Source organism: Anomaloglossus baeobatrachus, chromosome 10 (genome assembly GCF_048569485.1).
Source record: "Anomaloglossus baeobatrachus isolate aAnoBae1 chromosome 10, aAnoBae1.hap1, whole genome shotgun sequence".
Lineage (NCBI taxonomy): Eukaryota > Metazoa > Chordata > Amphibia > Anura > Aromobatidae > Anomaloglossus > Anomaloglossus baeobatrachus.
In genome coordinates this window covers 59,473,782-59,494,724 of record NC_134362.1, presented here as the reverse complement: position 1 = coordinate 59,494,724, position 20,943 = coordinate 59,473,782, and the positions used below count along the sequence as shown (strand labels likewise).

Here is a 20,943-nt window from a genome sequence, read left to right as displayed (position 1 = left end):
TTGATTCTTTTTGTGAGGTAAAACATTTCCCTTCCTGTTTTTAAAAAATGTTTTACCTCACAGAAACAATTATTTGTGATCCCATGTTATAATGTCTGTATACTTTTTTACTTCCTCCCTGACCCAGTAGATGTGGTATGATCAGACCATGTCCCTGTATGGTCAGATATGGCCACTACACAGTACATAGCAGGGACACATATATAAGATTATCTCAGCACGGGAACATTTTTGTTTAATCACATCCAATTGGGGAAATTATTATTATTCCAAGATCTAGTGATTTAAATGAACTTTGTTTATGCGGAAAACTCCTTTAAGTAACAGGAACATCAGCTTGTGCAGCAGACCTAGCGAGACTATGACAAAAAAATAGGGACCTTCCATTGTCCTTGATAGTCAGGGATTCCAGTCGTCACCCCCTACTATTCAAACATTGATATCATTGGGTATCCTATCAATGTTATAGGCCCAAAGAGCCCCTTTAATATTCAAAATGGCTAAGAAATACATCCCAAAGTAACTAGGGTGTAGCTATTTATGACCCCTCTTGCTTAGTTTATCAATTTCTACATACACAGTATTAACCCTGTGCAGGAGTCCTGTATGGTAATAATATTAATGACACTTGACTGTTGCTGAAGGTTGCACGCAAGAAAAGGACAAGAAGACGATGTGAGCAGAGGCCAGCCTCACATGGAGCAATACCAGAAATGTGCAGGTACGGTGTAAACTATGTCATAATCAAAGTATTTTTTGAGCTGTGAATAGAAAATTGGGGACATGTAGTCATGGCTGAAAGTGTTGGCACCCTTAAAATTGTTCCAGAAAATGAAATATGTCTCCAAGAAAATTATTATAATCACACGTGTTATACAAATGATATTTTCTCCTTTATGTGTATTGGAACAACACAAAAAAAAAATAAAGGAAAAAAAAGGCAAATTGGACATAATTTCACACAAAATTCCAAAAATGGTCCGGACAAATTTGTTGCCACCTTTCAAAAATTGTAAGTAAACAACAGTGTTTAAAGCATGTGATGCTCGTTCGAACTCACCTGTGGCAAATATCAGGTGTGGGCAATATGAAAAGCACACCTGAAACCAGATAGAAAGGGGAGAAGTTCACTCAGTCATTGCATTGTGTGTCTCTGTGTGCCACACTAAGCATGGAGAACAGAAAGGAGGAGAAGATAATTATCTGGAGACTTGAGAACCAAACTTGTTGAAAAATATCAAGAAACTCAGTATTACAAGTCCATCTACTGAGATATTGATGTTCCTTTGTCCACGATGCACATCATAATCATGAAGTTTAAAACCCATGGTACTGTAGATAATCTCCCTGGATGTGGACAGGAAAGAGAAATTGATGAAAGATTGCAGTGCAGGATAGTCCAGATGGCGGATAAGCCACCCCAATCAAATTACAAAGAAATTTAAGTGGTCCTGCAGGCTCAGGATGCATCAGGATCAGCACAAATTATCCATCAACATTTGAATGAAATGAAACACTATGGAGGAGATTCATGAGGACCCTACTGCTGACACAGAGACATAAAAAGCTAGACTGCGGCTTGCCAAAATGTACGTGAGTAACCAAAATCCTTCTGTGAAAGTGTCTTGTGGACAGATAAGACCAAGATAGAGCTTTTTGGTAACGCACATCATTCTACAGGTTACTGAAAACGGAATGAGCCCTACAAAAAAAAGAACACAGGACCTACAGTCAGATATGGTGGAAGCGCAAAGATGTTTTGCTGAATCTGTCACTGGATGCCTTGACTATGTGCAAGAAGAAAACTAGATGTGGGGAACAGAGCAAACAATAGGCTGATACCCTATGGAGGGAGAGTAGGTATGTGTTTGGTTAACGATCACCTGGTAGAGGTGAGACAGGCTCAACTCCTATGTAGGCATGAACAAAAACAGCTGCTGCTCTCCCATGGCTGGTGGATCAATCCTCCAGGAAAAATTGGATCTAGTTGCTTGAAAACACGCTAGGTGGACTGTGCTTCTGCAGTAAATGCATTCTTCAACAATGATAATAATGTTTCTTATTCACAACTCATTTTAACGCCTTACTGGCGCTTTTATCAAGTGAAAAAAAACAAATGTTGAAACATGTCGTGAATAAAAAAAACCCTTATCATTGTTGAAGAATCCATAGACTGTGTGCAAGGCATCATGAAATCTGAAGATTACCGAAGGATTTTGGGTGTCAATGTGGTACCCAGTGTCAAAAAGCTGCATCCTAGGTCATGAGTCTTCCAGCAGGACAACGACCCCAAACATACTTCAAAAAGCCCCCAGAAATGGATGAAACAAAGCGCTGGGGAATGGCAGAAATGAGTCTGGATCTAAATCCCATTGACACCTGTGGAGGGATCTTAAAATTGCTGTAGGTAGAAGACACCTTCAAATATGAGAGACCTGGAGGAGTTTATAGAGAAGAAGAGTCCAAAATTCCAGTTGAGAGGAGTAAGAAGCTGTTGATGGTTATAGGACGCGATTGATTGCAGTTATTTATTCCAAAGGGTGTGCCACCAAATATTAAGGTGAGGGGGACAACAATTTTAAATGGTCCATTTTTGGAGTTTAGTGTGAAATTATGTCCAAATTGCTCTTTTTGTCTCTTTTCTTTTGTGTTGTTCCAATACACACAAAGTAAATAACATGTGTAGAACAAATGATGTGGAATTGCAATACTTTTCCGGGAGAAATATTTAATTTTTTTTTTAACAATTTTAAGGATGCCAAAACTTTCGGCCGATACAGCTTAACAAAATGCCATAAAAGTGGCCTTAAAGGTAGAGGCGATATTCACATGTTGCATTTGTGCAGTGTTTTTTTTCTGCAGAAAAACCTGCTTTCTTGGACGTAAAGAGGCTGCAAACAAAGGTTTTCCTCCATTTTTGCTGCTTTTTTTTTTATTGGTTCTGATTATGTGTTATTTGTCTATAGCAGATGTAGTTTTATTCACCAAAAATGCATCTGAAAACCATGTTTGCTTTTTTCGTAGGGTTTTTGCACTTCCAATGGTGAAAAAACGCTGCAAAAACATTGAAAGAATTGACACGCTGCAGATTTAAAAAACAGCAGTTTTCCAATTTGGTCTAGAAAAAAAAAAATCAATTGTGCGCATGAGTTTTCTGAAATCTCTGTTATTGCTGGTGCTGTAAAAAAGCAGCTTTTAATGTGCATTAAAAAAATGCTGCGAACATGCAACGTGTTTTTAAACTGAGAGAGCGAGGTAATTGCCCGGACAGACTGATTATTGGGAAATGATGGCCGGTAATGACAACAGAGGCAAAGGGTAATGCTAATCTAGGTTTCAGTTGGCAGGCGTGCAGCAAAAACATGAATGGCGAAAGGAGCTAGTATGCCTGACGTTTGTATAGCAATTAGTCATTTTGTTAGTCATTATTCCACACTATAAAGAGGATTTGTCTGTAAGATGCCCTGGTAAGAATTCAAAGAATAGATATCGGAAGTGGTAAATGATTTATACCGGTGAAGCTTCACATCCTTTTGGCTGCTTGGCAATTAGGTATTACCTGACAGTCACATAACACTTTACCAGGCTACTTTAAAGGTACAGCGATACCCAACGGCCGCTAATGTAGCATATTACAGGGTGGCCCTCAACAGCTGTTTGAGGAGCAGCCCAGGGGGCATTTGCCTCCCTGCCCCCTGGACCAGCCAGCCCCTGCAATGTTTTCCAACAATGGAGCCATGGACCCATCAAGTGATCAAGGGACTGAACACCTTTGCTCTCCCGAAGCTTGAGTGGCTACTTAGTGACACGTCCTTACCTTCACTTTACTTTGAGGGGTTAATCTAATGAGGGTTAAGCCCCCATGTTTCAAAGACTTGACATGGACCCAATTTGAGAGGCACACAATTAACTTTGGAGAGGTGGTCACACATTTGCAGATTGGGATATCCGAGTGCATGTATCTCCGCAGACTAAGGTGAGACTGTTCTGCACTATGCAGTCACATATTTTTGTTGTGTGCCTATTTGATTTCACAGCTCACCGGATATACAGAACAATAAAAAGCACAGAACATCCAAATAAACTGCAATCCATATACCGCTTATATATGATAAAGCTCCCCATACACAATTAGGCTAACACATCTATCTGAGCACTGGCCATAGTGCGTAGATTGGCCACTAATCTCCTGATCTGAACTCAGCAGCCTCATTGGCATTTATGAGTCTGCTAAGTTCGGGTCAGAATATCGTGACAACTCCATACATCACACTGACATTGACACCTGCACGTGCTTTGCTCCCTTCACCTTGGTTCACTACACTCTATTGTGCGTGCTCCCATGGGTTCATCTGCCTGCGTCTATGTAAGGCTCACCAAGATACACACCTGTGTCTTGGTATTAAGACTTTTAGTGCTCTTGAGTCCTGTCTGCCTGCAGCCTCCGTTACTTGCTTCCTGGTCTCCTGTCTGTCTGGGGCCTCCAGTACCTCTGCTTCCTGGTCTCCTGTCTGCCTGGGGCCTCCAGTACCTCTGCTTCCTGGTCTCCTGTCTGCCTGGGGCCTCCAGTACCTCTGCTTCCTGGTCTCCTGTCTGCCTGGGGCCTCCAGTACCTCTGCTTCCTGGTCTTCTGTCTGCCTGGGGCCTCCAGTACCTCTGCTACCTGCTTCATGGTCTGTCTGCCTATGGCCTCCAGTACCTCTGCCTCCTGGTCTCTTGTCTGTCTGTTGCTTCCAGTACCCCTGCTACCTGCTTCCCGGACTCCTGTCTACTGTGGCCTCCAGTACCTTTGCTACCGGTCTCTTGTCTGTCTGTGACCTACTATACTTGATTTCTGGTCTCCTGACTGCCAACGGCCTCCAGCACCTCTGCTGCCTGTCTCCCACATGCTGTGTCTGCCTGCTGTCCCAATTCCAATGGCTTATGTGCCTACCATGAGCTTGGGGGGAACAATGGAGTGACCTGGAACCATCTGACTATGCAAGTTGGCACTGTGGTGACGAGGGCCTGGAGTGCAGTGATAGTGGTGTGGAAACTCAGTTATGACTGGTATGAGAGTCATCCCCACAGAGAGAAACCGGGGTGATGACCAAGGTTGAAAAAAAGACTGTCATCTTCGGGACTTGAATCGCTGAACTTGTGCAGCATGGTCACTTTCCTTTCACGCAGAACCACAGTCTTGTTGGTCCCTGTCCAAATGCTGATGGTATTTTACATTTGTATTCTTTTGATTTGTGGTTATCAGGTGTTTTTACTTGCTCATTTTCTCTGTCCTATCACACCCTGGGTGGGGCTATTTATACTCTCCATATTCCAGCATTCTCTGCTGGCTATATTTCCATGTGGATAACTGCTAAGGAGTTCCCTGTAGCTAAGGGATTTAGGCAGAGACCAGTGTTTTTTTGTGTGCATTTTCTTTTTCCTTTCCTACACCTACCTTTTTGTTTTCTGTTATATTGTTAGATTTCCCTTGTTTGCATTTATTATTTCTCATTTGTTCTTTGTGCACGTTTTATGTTTCCACACCTTTTGGTCCTTGTCTATCACTGCACATTTACACTATCTTCATTTGCAGTGTTAGTAATCTACCCTCTATTTCATCAGGAGGTTTGAGAAATAACTTGATGGCCTTTCAGGCAGACAGGTCCATGTTGTGGCTTTCTAGTTGTGCATAAGTCATATTCCAGTCTGTACAAGAACCATTAGGGTTCTGTGCAGCTGGAGATACTAGTCTGTTCAGGAACCAGTAGGGTGCAGGTGTGGCTGAAGTGAGATAGGTTACATTACCTTACTATCCGTGATGGAATACGCACATGTCTAACAGAGACCTTACAGGGGTATTCTCGTGACTGTAAGTTATTCCCTATCCATAAGATGTCATAATTTTCTGATCCCTGAGAGTCAAACCATTGGGCTTCACATAATTGGTTGGTCTTGTGCATAGACGCTCCGTTCATTCTCAGTGGGAGCGCTGGAGATTGCTGAATGCAGCACTCTACAATCTCCCATTAAAAATGAATGGAGAAGCAATGCGCATGATGAGTCTCTGCTCTTTTGATATGGCGCTCGTCAGAGCTGTGTCACATGTGTGTCATGGGTGACAGACAGTCCTGTGGTGTCCGGCTATAGAAGGTCACAGTGTTTGTCTGCACAAACTGCTCCCTGACCTTCTATTATTCCTGCTTGGTTTTCATGCCTTTGTCTTTAAGACCCTGGGGCATTGTTCAGCCTGTCAGCTGCTGTTTTTATCAGTATTTTGCTTATGGTGCTCGTTATATTGGTTACATCTTTATCAAGTCTTCAGTGCAAGCAGGTGGCTTGCATTCATTAGGAGTATCTTGGAGGTTGTTGCAGCTTCTCTCCCTGAAGACCACATGAAATAAGCTGTTTTCCCTTGTTTGTTATGCCTGTGTGTCTGTCGCGGGCAGGGTACAGACCACAACAGGGGGCCGCTCGGGGCTCGCGCAGCCATCCGTCGCCCACGAGTGAAAAGGGGTTATTTACAGGGGATAGAGTCTTTGTCGGTGACGCCACCCGTGGGTTGCGGTGAGGGATGTGACACCGCCGCTGCCTTGGTATGGGGTGCCCGGGGCTGATGGAGCGAGGCAGCAAGGTGGGATCCCCTCCACGGGTAGAGGAGGTGTAGTCCCGGGGCCCAGGGTATTATGAGAGATCACAGGGAGCAGGAAACTCACAGTTCGGTTGTTGTGGTGCTGGATGAGCTGATGATGATTTGGATGGTCAGTCACCATACACAGTCTGTATTGTAAACCAAATTGCCAATAGCCGGTCACCTTTGGCGGGTGTCTTTGGGTCCCACACCCAGATATACAGCCAGGAGCCCTTTCTTCCACACTCTCTGTCTGTCTGTCTTTTTCTTGTCTGGACTAGTCCGCTTGAATGGTCTCCGGACTGGATCCCCTCTCTCGGCACTGGCGGGCTACAACCCTGTCCTGGTCGGCCTCAGGTTCCCCGTGACCGGACCTCCGTGCCTGTGGCCCTCACTGCCACCTAGTCCAGTAGTCCAGGGCTCCAACCCCGATTACCAACCTCTCCAGGGAGCTCCAACTCCCTCCTGTCAGCTCTTCACTGACTACAGCTCAACTGAAACTAAACTCTGCTTGGTCACTTCTCAAGCTATCCTTGACCCCTCCATTTTCCTGGGGATGGGGTGAATAGGGCCCGATTGGCTGGTGTATATCTGTGTGGGGACTGCGTTGGTGCCAAGGAGGAGAATGGCCTGCACTTTGATAGATTTATGCAGGCTCTGTGACAACCTGGTTTTGCCAGGGCTTCACATGTCCTTAGGGCCTAGTGAGATTACTAACAGAGTTCATCCCATCCCCTCCCTACCTAGGGCCCAGATCAGGGTAAGCCTAGGGTCAGGTATCTGGCTTGGCGCATAGGTGTGGACCCTATCTAGGGCGGTGAGGGAACCCAGGGCTCAGTGGTAGGCTTGGTCAGTGGTCACCATGTCTCCCTTCCCCAGACATAGAGTTTTCCCTCACTTTCTTTTCGCTGTTTGCTTGGTACTCCCCGTGCCTAGAGTGACAAGCTGTTGTTCTTTAGATCTCAGCTGTTGAGATGTTCTCCTCTATTCTATAAATGTGGGATAATGTCCGAATTTGAGAATGCATGTCGAATCATTAGTGAGACAATTGTCAGTCCAGTGGTATGTAGAAAAGGGTCATGGTGGGCTTGCAGACTAGCAAAGCAACTCAGGTACCTCCTAACAGCTAAGTGGTCATCCCATCCTCTCCCTACCTTAGGCCCAGATCAGGGTCAGTCTAGGGTCAGGTATCCGGCTCGGCGCATAGGTGCGTAACCAAGGGCGGTGAGGGACCCCAGGTTAGAGGTCAGAGCTCAGTACCTCTCCAAGTCTGCAAAAAAAGAGTGTCAAAACTCTCTTGTTATGTCGGCTTCTTGATGGGAAGAAGTAAAAACAGTCCATTCTTCAGAGGGCATAAGACTTAAAGATTCGGCACCTGCGGGTATGCTCACAAGCCGGACCCTTAAAGGATCAGTCCATAATATAATTTTTGAGAGACTCCTGAAGCACAAACAACAGGACAATCATAACTAGTATGGCAGTTACTTCACTGGCACAAGACCTATTGTATCGAGGTGGCTTGCGTGGTCCTCAGAATACTTTTTCTACTAGAGTCTCCTTATCTCTAGATCTTTCCTCCCACCTGGAAACATTAGCAGGAGGCAATGTCTCTGTGATTCTTGCACCTTCTGGCCATTTGATTTATGACTTCTTTAAAACAGAGGAGACATAATTATTGTCAAGTTTGAGCAAGGTGAGAAAATATCTGTCTTGGCGTATTTCCATATATGCTGTGCAAAAATCATTACAGTAAATGGCCCTCAAGCAACTTTAGGAGCCAGCGCTTCTCGTAGGCTGCGTCCATGAGTCTCAAGACTAGAAGTCCACCTGTTACAATATAACTATCCTCCTAGTGTTACTACTATTTATTACTCTACTAAATAGGCTCTTTAGAGTCTTTACATATATTATGTGTCGGTGGTCACCCCCTAATTGTATATACTGAGTAATATGTGGTATTGCGATTTATAACACCCCCTATACCCATAAAAAATGCCTTACTATGTTGCATGGCTTTAACAGGGAAAGAATATTTGATAAAAATCCCCGTTATTTTGCTATAGAATATAATAATACAATGATAGAAATGGAAAATATATACGACCAGAATTTAGGACTCAATTCTCAAACCTCGCAGCAGATTAATAGCTCTGTAATGCCACCTTCTGGTCATCAGCAGTACTGTTCAGATTAAAAAAAAGGATTTCGATTCTCCAGAGTTGTCTATTTTATCAACAATTCTAGAGACTCTTCTCTTAATGTACCGTGCCTCTGTTACTCCTCCTAGAAACTTACGAATAAACCGACAACTGGGAGTTTCCAGTTGCGGATGTGTCCCTGTATAGCATGATACTGACCAATCAGTGCTTCCGCTCACAGGGCTATCGACTTTAATGATTTTAATGATGCAGAAAGAGTCGGTGTGTTCTGTCAGACATCATTTTCAGCTATACTGTATCTGCCTCTTTGACTTGCAGTCAATCACGTTTTGGATCCCACCTTAAATCGGCGGATATGGACAAAAATGATGTCCGACAGAGTAGACAGAGACTCCGCCTGCACCAGTACAGTCAGTATGCCGAATCCACTTTTCCAGGAATTCAGCCTTTACATTGATAGCCTATGCTTAGACAGGGTTGCCGGGTGTTGCACCCCACTGATCAGACATCGATGACCTATACTAAGGGGCACTTTGCACACTACGACATCGCAGGGGCAATATCGGTGGGGTCAAATTGAAAGTGATGCACATCCGGCGTCGCTGTCGACATCGTAGTGTGTAAATTGTTTATGATATGATTAACGAACGCAAAATCGCCGTAATCGTATCATTGGTGTAGCGTCGGTCATTTCCATAATTTGGGAAGGACCGATGTTACGATGTTGTTCCTCGTTCCTGCGGCAGCACACATCGCTGTGTGTGAAGCCGCAGGAGCGAGGAACATCTCTTACCTGCGTCCTACGGCTCACGCCGGCTATGCGGAAGGAAGGAGGTGGGCGGGATGTTTATGTCCCGCTCATCTCCGCCCCTCTGCTTCTATTGGCCGCCTGCCGTGTGACGTCCCTGTGACGCCGCATGACCCGCCCCCTTAGGAAGGAGGCGGGTCGCCGGCCAGAGCGACGTCGCAGGGCAAGGTAAGTGCGTGTGAAGCTGCCGTAGTGATAATTTTCGCTACGGCAGCTATCACAAGATATCGCAGCTGCGACGGGGGCGGGGACTATCGCGCTCGGCATCGCAGCATCGGCTTGCGATGTTGTAGTGTGCAAAGTACCCCTAAGGATAGGCCTTCAATATTAAAGTAGTGGACAACCCCTTTAAAGGGAACCTGTCACCCCTTTTTTGGCCTATAAGCTGCAGTCACCACCACGGGCTCTTATATACAGCATTCTAACATGCTGTATGTAAGAGCCCAGGCCGCTGTGAGAACATAAAAAACACTTTATAATACTTACCTAACGGTCGTGCGGTGGGCCATATGGGCATATCCATTGTCCGGTGCCGGCGCCTCCTCTTTCGGCCATCTTCGTCCTCCTTCTGACTCTTGTGTGCATGACGCGTTCTACATCATACACACTCGCCGGTCCTGCGCAGGCGCACTACAATACTTTGATCTGCCCTGCTCAGGACCTGAATGCCGGTGAGTGTGGATGACGTTGGACGTGTCATGCACCGCGGCTAGAGAAGAAGGAGGATGAAGATGGCCGAAAGAGGCTGAAAGAGGCGGCGCCGACTCCGGAGATCGGAGACACCCATCTGGCCAACCGAGCGACCATTAGGTGCGCATTATAAAGTGTTTTTTATGTTCTCACAGCGGCCTGCGCTCTTAGATACAGCATGTTAGAATGTTGTATATAAGAGCCGGATGTTGGTGGCCGCAGCTTATTGGCCAAAAAAGTGGTGACAGGTTCCCTTTAATCCTTGGCAGAGCCACTGATGTGAAGATAGAACACAATATCAATATATCCTAAGTTCATCTGACATGTTAGCCCCAGTTGCAGGAGAAATACAGACCCCTTGAGATACCTTCAGAACTGTTCCAAGTCCTGATCTAGGTCTGCAAAGATCCAGCATCGGGCAATGACATGATCACCGTGAATGGAGCAGGAAGCTTATCGCTGCTTACTAAGCTATATACAGTACATAGCTGTCATTGCGCACTGTATATCCAATGGTTAGGAAGACAGAAGCATTAATAAACTGTATCTGCCTTTTCTATCAAGAGTCCTGCTTTCTCTGCCAACCAGATCCCTTCTCCTCCAACTGCAGACAGTGCAAACCAGAAACATGTCTCTGAAACAACTGGATAATTTAAGACATTCTACTTTTTACAAGTAAATCAGTGTATTGAGCGTATCCTAATTTTGCAAATTCAAGAAAAGTAATATATGGTTGTATAATCAGTGTATTAAATGAAAAGAAATGGATAATAAATATTTGTTAATAAAAAACATTCTTTATATTTATTCCTTATAAAGCTCATCCGGTCCCTTGAAAATTGCGGAAGTCAACTCCTTAGGTCACTTTATCCGAATAATGAACACTTCTCCAGACCAGGACATTGATATAAGTGGCTTCATTCTGCTGCAGTTGGAGGGAGGACAGGTGGTGTCAATGTTTCGCTTCCCACACAATCTGCTTCTGGAATCCCGGCAGCACATTACGGTAAGGGGGGATTTTTCCCTGAGAAATATTATGGTAGTTATACTATTGGTAATAATAATAATAATAATAATAATAATAATAATAATAATAAAAAAAAAAGCTTAGCACTTAGCTGCAACTTTTGGGTACAAATCTTCAATATAGAGGAAAAAGTCACCAACAATTTGCTTTGATTTCCTGAACCATAATGGAATTTTTGGAAAAGTCATGCAACTTTTTCTCTTGCAGGAAAATTCCAGAGTCTGCAAAACATTTCATAGAAACTTGTGAATACACGGATGGTGGCTCAATGGTTAAAACTGTTATTTTTCAGCATCGGAGTCATGGGTTCATCTCTGACCAAGGATAACATGTATGTTCTCCCTGAGCTTATCTGGTAGGGGGGATCAATCAGTCAGAGGTGATACAGGGGGTGGGGGCACAGTCAGTCAGGGGTGATACAGGGGGTGGGGGCACAGTCAGTCAGGGGTGATACAGGGGGTGGGGGCACAGTCAGTCAGGGGTGATACAGGGGGTGGGGGCACAGTCAGTCAGGGGTGATACAGGGGGTGGGGGCACAGTCAGTCAGAGGTGATACAGGGGGTGGGGGCACAGTCAGTCAGAGGTGATACAGGGGGTGGGGGCACAGTCAGTCAGGGGTGATACAGGGGGTGGGGGCACAGTCAGTCAGGGGTGATACAGGGGGTGGGAGCACAGTCAGTCAGGGGTGATACAGGGGGTGGGGGCACAGTCAGTCAGGGGTGATACAGGGGGTGGGAGCACAGTCAGTCAGAGGTGATACAGGGGGTGGGGGCACAGTCAGTCAGAGGTGATACAGGGGGTGGGGGCACAGTCAGTCAGAGGTGATACTGGGGGTGGGGGCACAGTCAGTCAGGGGTGATACAGAAGGATGGAGTTTAGTCAGTCAGGGGTGATACACGGGGAGTGGGCGCAGTCAGTCAAAGGTGATATGGGAAGAGGGGGCACAGTCACTCAGGGGTGATACAGGGAGAGGAAGCTTAGTAAGTCAGGGGTGATACAGCGGGAGGGGACACAGTCAGTCAGAGGTGATACAGGAGGAGGGGGCTCAGTCAGTCAGGGGTGATACAGGGGGAGGGAGCTTAGAAAGTCAGGGGTGATACTGCAGGAGGGGACACAGTCAGTCATAGGTGATACAGGGGGAGGGAGCTTAGTAAGTCAGGGGTCATATCGCAGGAGGGGACGCAGTCAGTCAGAGGTGATACAGGGGGAGGGAGCTTAGTAAGTCAGGGGTCATATCGCAGGAGGGGACGCAGTCAGTCAGAGGTGATACAGGGGGAGAGAGTGTAGTCAGTTAGGGGTGATATATGAGGAGGGGGATCAGTCATAGGTGATACAGGGGGAGAGAGAGCACAGTCAGCCAGGGGTGATATAGGGGAGGGGGCACAGTCAGTCAGGAGTGATATAGGGGAAGGGGATGCAGTCAGTCAAGAATGATACAAGGAGAGGGGGCTTAGTCAGGCAGAGGTGATACAGGGGGAGTGGACATAGTCACTCAGGGGTGATACAGGGGGAGTGGGCATAGTCACTCAAGGGTGATACAGGGGGTGGGAACTTAGTCAATCAGTGGTGACACAGGAAGAGGGGGAACAATCAATCATAGGTGATACAGGGGGAGAGGACGCAGTCAGGGGTAATATAGTGGGAGGGAGCACAGTCAGTCAGGAGTGATAAAGAGGCAGTGGACTCAATCAGTCAGGAGTGACAAAGGGTGAGGGGGCACAGTCAGTCAAGGTGAGATATAGGGGGAGAGGGTGCAGTCAGTTAGGAGTGATACAGGGGGCGGAATCAATCAGTGAGAGATGAAAGAAGAAATGAAGGAATGGGGCATTCGTTCATCCCTAAGTGACTTAGCACCATCCCCCTCTATCACCCCTGACTAAAAGTCCCCCATTTACACTTACTCCCTGGGTTAGGCTGGCAGGGGGGACTTCCGATAGTCATTTCTGCAGTAGGAGGGAGCCATTTTTCTCCCTCTGCTCCTTACACTGCACCCATGATTGTATGGGGAAGGGGAGCAAGTGCTTTATGAATTACAACACAGCTTATTGCCTGTGCTGTGCTGTACAGCCAGGACACAAAACTAACACTGATTGATGGCCCTGTGGCCAATTAGTGTTAGCTTTATCAGCAGATGCACTGCTTTCCCTGCTTGTTCAATGTAGGGAAGAGCGATGATAAGACCTCAGGGTGGAACAGCGTTCTGTTCCTTACCAATAGTGAGCGGCATCTGCAGCAGATGATCCTGTCAGCATTGACAAGCACTGCTCTCTGAGGTCATTTAACACTGGGAGGGGAGTAGTGACATATTGCTCCCCGCTCCTCCCAGCATTGGAAAACCTCGGAAAGCAATGCCCGTCATGGCTGACAGGATCTTCTCCTGGAGATGCCGATTACTATTGGTTAGGAACAGAATGCTGTTCCGTCTTGATGGCTTTTTATGTCACTGCTCTTCCTAGAGTTTGACAACCTGCGAGAGCAGTGTATCTACGCTATGCTAGCAAGTGCCAGTGCCTGGGCCCACCAGAGGATCCTCCGGTCCTCCGGTGGGCCAGTATGACCCTGGTTATTACTTTTGCCTTATGGCATGGTCTCCAGCATACCAGAAAAAGCAATATTTATCACTATAAATCACTATATTGCTTTTGGATTGTTAGGAGAAATTGTATTGGAGGATGTTTAGATTCCATTCTTTATTCATGGCTGTGTTCTTAGGCAAAATTGTGAGGGATCCCCTCCATGGATGAAAAGGCTCCATACATTAATGGTCCCAGGATACTTTCCCGTTGGCAGACAGAGAACTCATGGTAGTGCTCACTTTTTCTTCTCTAAACAACTATTTTTCCCAAACAGTCTGAAGGGGGCTTCATCAGAGAAAATAACTTTACCCCAGTCCCATGCAGTCAAATCCTTGTACTTTCTGCTATTTTCTCTATTGCTGATGTCGAAATGTTTTTTGTACAGTCATATGAAAAAGTTTGGGCACCCCTATTAATGTTAACCTTTATTCTTTATAACAATTTGGGTTTTTGCAACAGCTATTTCAGTTTCCTATATCTAATAACTGATGGACTGAGTAATATTTCTGGATTGAAATGAGGTTTATTGTACTAACAGAAAACGTGCAATCCGCGTTTAAACATGTGCCATATAATTATCCACTTGTATCTTGTAGATCTGGGCATCTGGAGCTAACGTTTCTCAAAATCTACCAACGGACTTAGTGTGGAAAGGACGAGTTTACTTCCGAAGCAATGCGCAATGCATCACTGTCCTAGCAAGGCCAAATGGGCAGGTATGATGAATATGGAATTATCAGTATCGGTACCATCCATTATCACTTCTAAAAGCAAATATATGGTATACATTCCTAACAGGAACGCTCCTTCTCTCCTGACTTATTGAAATAAAGTAATCACTATTATGAATGGGTGACAAATTTTCCATAATTCTGTAAAAACTGCAAAAGTTGCAACTCTGAGTTGTGCAAACATATTGTAACAAACCGTACTTTATGTGCGTTTACAATATTAATTAAGTTATTGTCTTTTTTCTAAATCCTATCATTATGTTATTTTTTATCTGCTGCTCTTCCCCTGTCTTCAGCCGGTTTCTACTTTTAAGAATAAAGAGTTGTCTTCCCGGCCAGAGACAACTGTATCAAGTCTATGTAAGCATCAGAAAGCCATAAGAAGACCTGTGATGGAACAGAACACGGTTTATCCCACCACTCTTCCAACTACTACTCTTAACAGGTAGCACTATTGTAACCAAAGTCTGGTTCTTTGTCATTTCTGTCTTTGCAAGCTGACATTATGGAACAGCTTCTATCAGTTATCAAGATATTGGTTGTCCTGTGTCATTCATAGAGAAGCCTCCATTGTGCTCCTGCGTGTGCGCACTTTCATCTGTCATGCTGAGGACAGAGCAAAGCAATGTAATGCGCAGGTGCAAGAAAACGTCAAAGACCATCTGCGCATGCACATTACAATACTATGATCTGCCCTCAGCCAGGCAGATCAAAGTGCGCATGCACAGGAGTGAAATGGAGGCCTCTTTGTGATTGAGGCAGGACACGTAATGCCGACAGGGCTGAGCAGGAGGATGGCGATCGAAAAAAGAGAGGAGGCGCTGGTCTGAGAGCAGCGACACCCATTGGACCAAACTGTTGTTTTTTACATTATACAGAGCAACTCTTACCTTTCTTTCATCGCTGTCAGACTTCCCAGCTCCGTGTGAATAATGCATCCTACGTCATAAATACTGAGGCCTCCATTGTGCTCCTGCGCATTTGTCTGTACCCTGCTGAGGGCAGATCAAAGTATTGTAGTGTGCATGCGCTGGTGGTCTTTAACCTTTCCCCACACATGCACACTACCATACTTTGCTCTACCCTCAGCAGGAAAGAGAGACGTGCGCATGCGCAGGAGCGCAATGGAGGACGCTGTGTGGATGACGTAGATGCAACATTCACATGTAGCTGGGAAGGAGGATGGCGATGGAAAGAAGAGAGGAGGTGCTGGACCGAGACCAGCGTAAGCCAAGGGACTGGACCGTACTCTAAGTGAGCATAATAAAAAGTGCTTTTTTTACATTATACAGAGCGGCCTGGGCTCTAATATACAGTATTCTAGAATGCTATATATAAGAGATCACTGGTGGTGGCTGCAACTCATAAGGGAAAAAAAACAGGTCACAGGTTCCCTTTAGGGGTTCCTCAGGAGAAGAAAAATGTTTGAGAGTTTCAGACATTGTGCAAAGGTTGAAAGTAGCTGCCGTAGATCCTGTAACATAAGAGAGCTGATATGATATGGTCTTCCTCATGTTTTGCTATAGTTGTATGACTATGGGTCGGCTTGTGAGTGGCTTTAACCATGTAAAATTAGGTAAACTTTACTTAGACAGGTCTTGGTTGTTTTTATTATAGAACCTTTGGTTCCTCCGACTTTGGGATGGCTATGAATAGGTCGCCTTACTCAACTTACATTAGACCAAAGCTGTGCTTAGCTTTCAGAAGTTCAGGTATGTATTATAGTATAAGGACATTAATTAATTCTATAAATACTTGATGCAAAAGATGTTATTGGAACTAACAAGTAACCTCTAGTCCCCAATAAGAATACTTTATTAAAAATTCCTTAAAAATTACACCCAAAATACACACTTAAATATAAAAATCAGCACCGGGTCATGATGACCAGGAGAAAAGGAAAGCAATAAAGGAAGTGGGGCCCTGATAAGCCTTCAGGGAAAAAAATACGCCCCTACCTGAAAACGGAGGGTATGATGCCTTAAGTTTTCGGGCGCCCCCGTTCCACGACAGCTATCTCTTTCCTTATCCCTAAATATAAGGGACAACCCTAATGAGAAAAAGACCAAAAGGGTAAATTAAATGTCCAAATGATGTATATATATAGATACTAGCTGTAGTACCTGGGCATTGCCTGGGATAGTAACTGTCTCTGTCTGTCTGTCTGTTTGTCTCTGTCTGTCGCTGTTTGTTTGTCTCTGTGTCTGTCTCTGTGTGTCTGTCTCTGTGTGTCTGTCTCTGTGTGTCTGTCTCTGTGTGTCTGTCTCTGTGGGTTTGTCTCTGTGGGTTTGTCTGTCTGTCTCTGTCTGCCTCTATCTGTCTCTTTCCATGTCTGTCTGTCTGTGTCTATATCTCTGTCTGTCGCTTTGTCTGTCTCTCTCTATCTCTGTATAATAGTTAATCTGTATTTGCCATTAATTATGAGTTCGTGTGTAACAGGAAAATTAGTAGAATAAGAGAAAATCCTGTACACACCAGAGTCAAAAGACAAAAGGAATTTTCCAAAAAAATCGTGTTTTATTGTGGTACATTCAAAAAAACTTCAAACTGACGTTTGAGCAACAACGTGCTATCATCAGTTATTTTTATCTAAGAATGTAAGCCACTAAAAAATGTGATAATTCACAGAAAACTTGCTAGGGTGATATAGGGACAAAGTCCATCCAAATGACATAATGAAAGGCAGGAGCGATGTGGACCACGCCGCAACCAGGCTGAATGTGACATTCTTAGATAAAAATAACTGATGAAAGCACGTTGTTGCTGAAACGTCAGTTTGAAGTTTTTTTTAATGTACCACAATAAAACACGATTTTTCTTGGAAAATTCCTTTTGTCTTTTGACTCGTGTGTACAGGATTTTCTCTTATTCTCTCTATCTCCGTGTCTGTCTGTCAGTCTCTTTCCCCGTCTGTCTCGTTCCCCGTCTGTCTCGTTCCCTGTCTGTCTCGTTCCCCGTCTGTCTCGTTCCCCGTCTGTCTCGTTCCCCATCTGTCTCGTTCCCCATCTGTCTCTGTCTCTTTCCCTGTCTGTCTCTTTCCCTGTCTGTCTGCCTTTTTCCCCTGTCTGTCTGCTTTTTTTCCCTGTCTGTCTGCTTTTTTTCCCTGTCTACCTCTGTCTGTTTGTCTCTTTCCCTGTCTGCCTCTGTCTCTTTCCCCGTGTGTCTTTCTGCCTGTCTCTCTTTGTCTCTTTCCCTGTCTATCTCTTTGCCTGTCTATCTTTTTCCTTGTCCGTCTGCCTTTTTTCCCTGTCTACCTCTGTCTGTTTGTCTCTTTCCCTGTCTTCCTCTGTCTATCTGTCTCTTTCTTTTCCTATCTGTCTGTGCCTGTCTGTCTCTGTCTCTTTCCCTGTCTGTCTGTGCCTGTCTGTCTCTCAGTCTGACTCTCTGTCTCTAGCCGTCTCCCCACTAACATCATATTACCTCACACATAAGCTTCTTATACTAACAATTTCCTTTTGTTGCTATAGCAACCAATCACAGCTGTTATTAATAGCCTGTAGCTCACAGCTCCATTCACTTTAATCGAGGCAGGTTTTTTTGAGAGTAACTGTAAGGCCTAAGACACATGGCATGAAAATCGGTGCGAGTGAAGTGCGATAAAACATCGCATTCCACTCGGACCAATATTAGCCTGTGTGCCAGCACCCATGAGCAATTATTTTCTCAGCCCTAATCGGACCGAGAAAACAATCGCAGCATGCTGCGGGTGCAATGCGATCCTTGTTTCTCTCATACCCATTCAAGTCTATGGGGCGACAGAAAAATCACACTGCACTCGTATTACATCGGTGTACCGCGAGTGCAGAGCGAGAATGGCAAAAGTCGGCAACGGAGGAGAGAGGGAGATAAGTCCCTCTCTCCCTTCCTCAGTGCCGGCCCGCCCCCCGCAGCTGTGGTCCGATTGCATGATCGGACCTCAGTCGCAGTGACACTCGGATGAAACTCGGATCCAGCTGTGCTGCCAGAGTGAGCCAAGTGTCATGCGAGGATCGCAGTAGTCCCCCGTGTGGCCCCGGCCTAAAGCGCGGGGTTACATTTTCCTGTCAAAACATAGTCTATGGGGTACTTTACACGCTGCGATATTGCTAACGATTTATCGTCGGAGTCACGGTGTTTGTGACGCACATCCGGCGTCGTTAGCGACATTGCAGCGTGTGACACGTACGAGCGACCTAAATTGTTGGTGTTGGAGAGGTCGTCCAAACACCAAATATCGTTGTCTGGTGAGTAGCGATGTTGTTCGTCGTTCCTGCGGCACCACACATCGCTATGTGTGACACCGCAGGAATGACGAACATCTCCTTACCTGCGGCCACCGGCAATGAGGAAGGAAGGAGGTGAGCAGCATGTTCCGGCCGCTCATCTCTGCCCCTCCTCTTCTATTGGACGGCTGCTGTGTGACGTGGCTGTGACGCCACATGAACCGCCTCCCTTAGAAAGGAGGCGGATCGCTGGCCAGAGCGACGTCGCAGGCAAGGTAAGTCTGTGTGATGGGTGTTAGCGATGTTGTGCACCACGGGCAGCGATTTGTCCATGTCGCACAACCGACGGAGGCAGGTACGCTCGCTAGCGATATCGGTACTGATATCGCAGCGTGTAAAGTATGTTATGCACTAAGCTTTATATATTAGATATACAGATATTTAAATCACAGAGAGTGCTATATTACAGATTTGAAAAAAACGTTTTTTCTCAAATCACATAAAACTGGCCATTTTTCTGTGCTAAGTATCTCAATCTTTACATGTTTTCCATAGCAGTAATGCACGTCTATATTCCCATATTCATTGTTCCACATATTTTAGCACTACAGAGTGCAGCTGTCTCCTTTTTGTTACCATGTTTGAAGGTAGGATGTGCCATCAGTCTTTTTCTTTGTGTCTCATGTTAGAAATAGTGTATTAGTGGAATCGGTGCTAAGGTAAAATGTTCTTACGCCTATTTTTGCAGGACCGGCATCCAGTACGCCTCATCCAGTATCGGTCACCTGGCAGCCAGTAAGTAATAATAGTCTAATACACATTATCCAACTCTAAAATACAATATTTAGGAATGTATGACGTCTACACCATTTGGACCAGCACAGATGTAATCACTTTTTCTATTAACAGGAACGGTTCAATAGAAACAGCTCCCTCATCAGACTTCTGGTCCAGAACACTGCCCGATCCAAGCACGGATTTGACTTCCTCAGTCACATACCCTTTACATGTGATGTCCTGAAAATCTAGTGACTACCAATCATTACTGACTTTCTATTGGTAAATTGCACCTGTACTTTGCTTTTATCTAGCATAGGTTTACTAGGGTATTCATTAAAGGGGTCTTTTTGTTTTACATAAATCATTAATATCGTATAACAAAAAGTTGTACAACTTTTTAATATACCAAAGCCCAGTTTCATGCCTTTTTTAAAGCCAAAAGGATTTTTTTTTCCTTATTTTTTTTTTTTTTGGTGGGGGGGGGAAGAGTTAAGGTATTTTTACTTTTGTGACAAATTTATGGTTTTTTTTATCTGCTTGTTGCACTAATTTTTATAGTCTTTATGATTTTTCTAGGCTTTCTCAAAAATGTTGTTAGATGGCCTTTAAATGCTAAAGTGGCATGACATTTCACTTCTAAGTTGCTACAGAAGCAACACCTCAGCTTCTCCAGAAACTAGCTCCTATTGGGAGAAGTGAGGAGTGGATATTTAAGTATCATCAGTACCACATGCGTAAACTCATGGCAGTAATAGGGGCAAAGAGGTGTGCACAGAGTCTATACAAATTATGGGTAAGCACCACTGTAATTGATGCTGATTGGTTAGTAATAGTGCACAGACATATGATTACGTTATTACTCCCCATGCAGTAGAGATTCGCTCTCTTTTCACATTTAAGAACTTATTATATCCGCTTGATTATACCATGATTTGAATGATCAGTTTTTGCAACACTGTTTCTCTATAATGTTCCTCTTTTTTACATTTGTAATTCTATCTGATCAATAAAATGTATATTTTATGAATATTTTTGGTCTATAAATCCAGTTTGATCTAAAGGTAATATATTGTGCGGTGTTTCTACTTGTGATTTATTGTGTGGTGGTCAGAGGACTATGTAACTGTTAGAGATGGTTCTCGGTCCAATATTTAAGTGCTGGTTTGTGAATTTACTAATAGACCCATGGCAGGAATGTAGCTACAGAGTGTTTAGGGGGTGAGGAGGTGGAAGCCCTGATGTGACTGCAGGTGTCATGCCAGGTACGAGAAGACTCTCGGCAAGTGGCACAATGCAGAGGGAACACCAGGGTAGCAATACAATGGAAGGCCCTTGCCCTAGGGAAAGGGGAACGGGGTCA

At 44.9% G+C, this 20,943-nt stretch overlaps 1 protein-coding gene across 1 annotated transcript in view; it reads left to right on the top strand.

The window, feature by feature from the left end:
* The window catches only part of LMNTD2 (lamin tail domain containing 2), a 57,771-nt gene extending 37,194 nt beyond the window's left edge, over positions 1-20,577 (top strand). Inside the window, exons 2-8 of the mRNA XM_075326335.1 lie at positions 645-721; positions 11,087-11,273; positions 14,467-14,586; positions 14,898-15,046; positions 16,219-16,313; positions 19,552-19,598; positions 19,713-20,577. Coding sequence (XP_075182450.1) covers positions 714-721; positions 11,087-11,273; positions 14,467-14,586; positions 14,898-15,046; positions 16,219-16,313; positions 19,552-19,598; positions 19,713-19,832 — 726 coding nt within the window. The 5' untranslated portion in view covers positions 645-713 and the 3' untranslated portion in view covers positions 19,833-20,577. The remainder of the gene's footprint in view (positions 1-644; positions 722-11,086; positions 11,274-14,466; positions 14,587-14,897; positions 15,047-16,218; positions 16,314-19,551; positions 19,599-19,712) is intronic.
* The last annotated feature ends 366 nt before the right edge of the window (positions 20,578-20,943 follow it).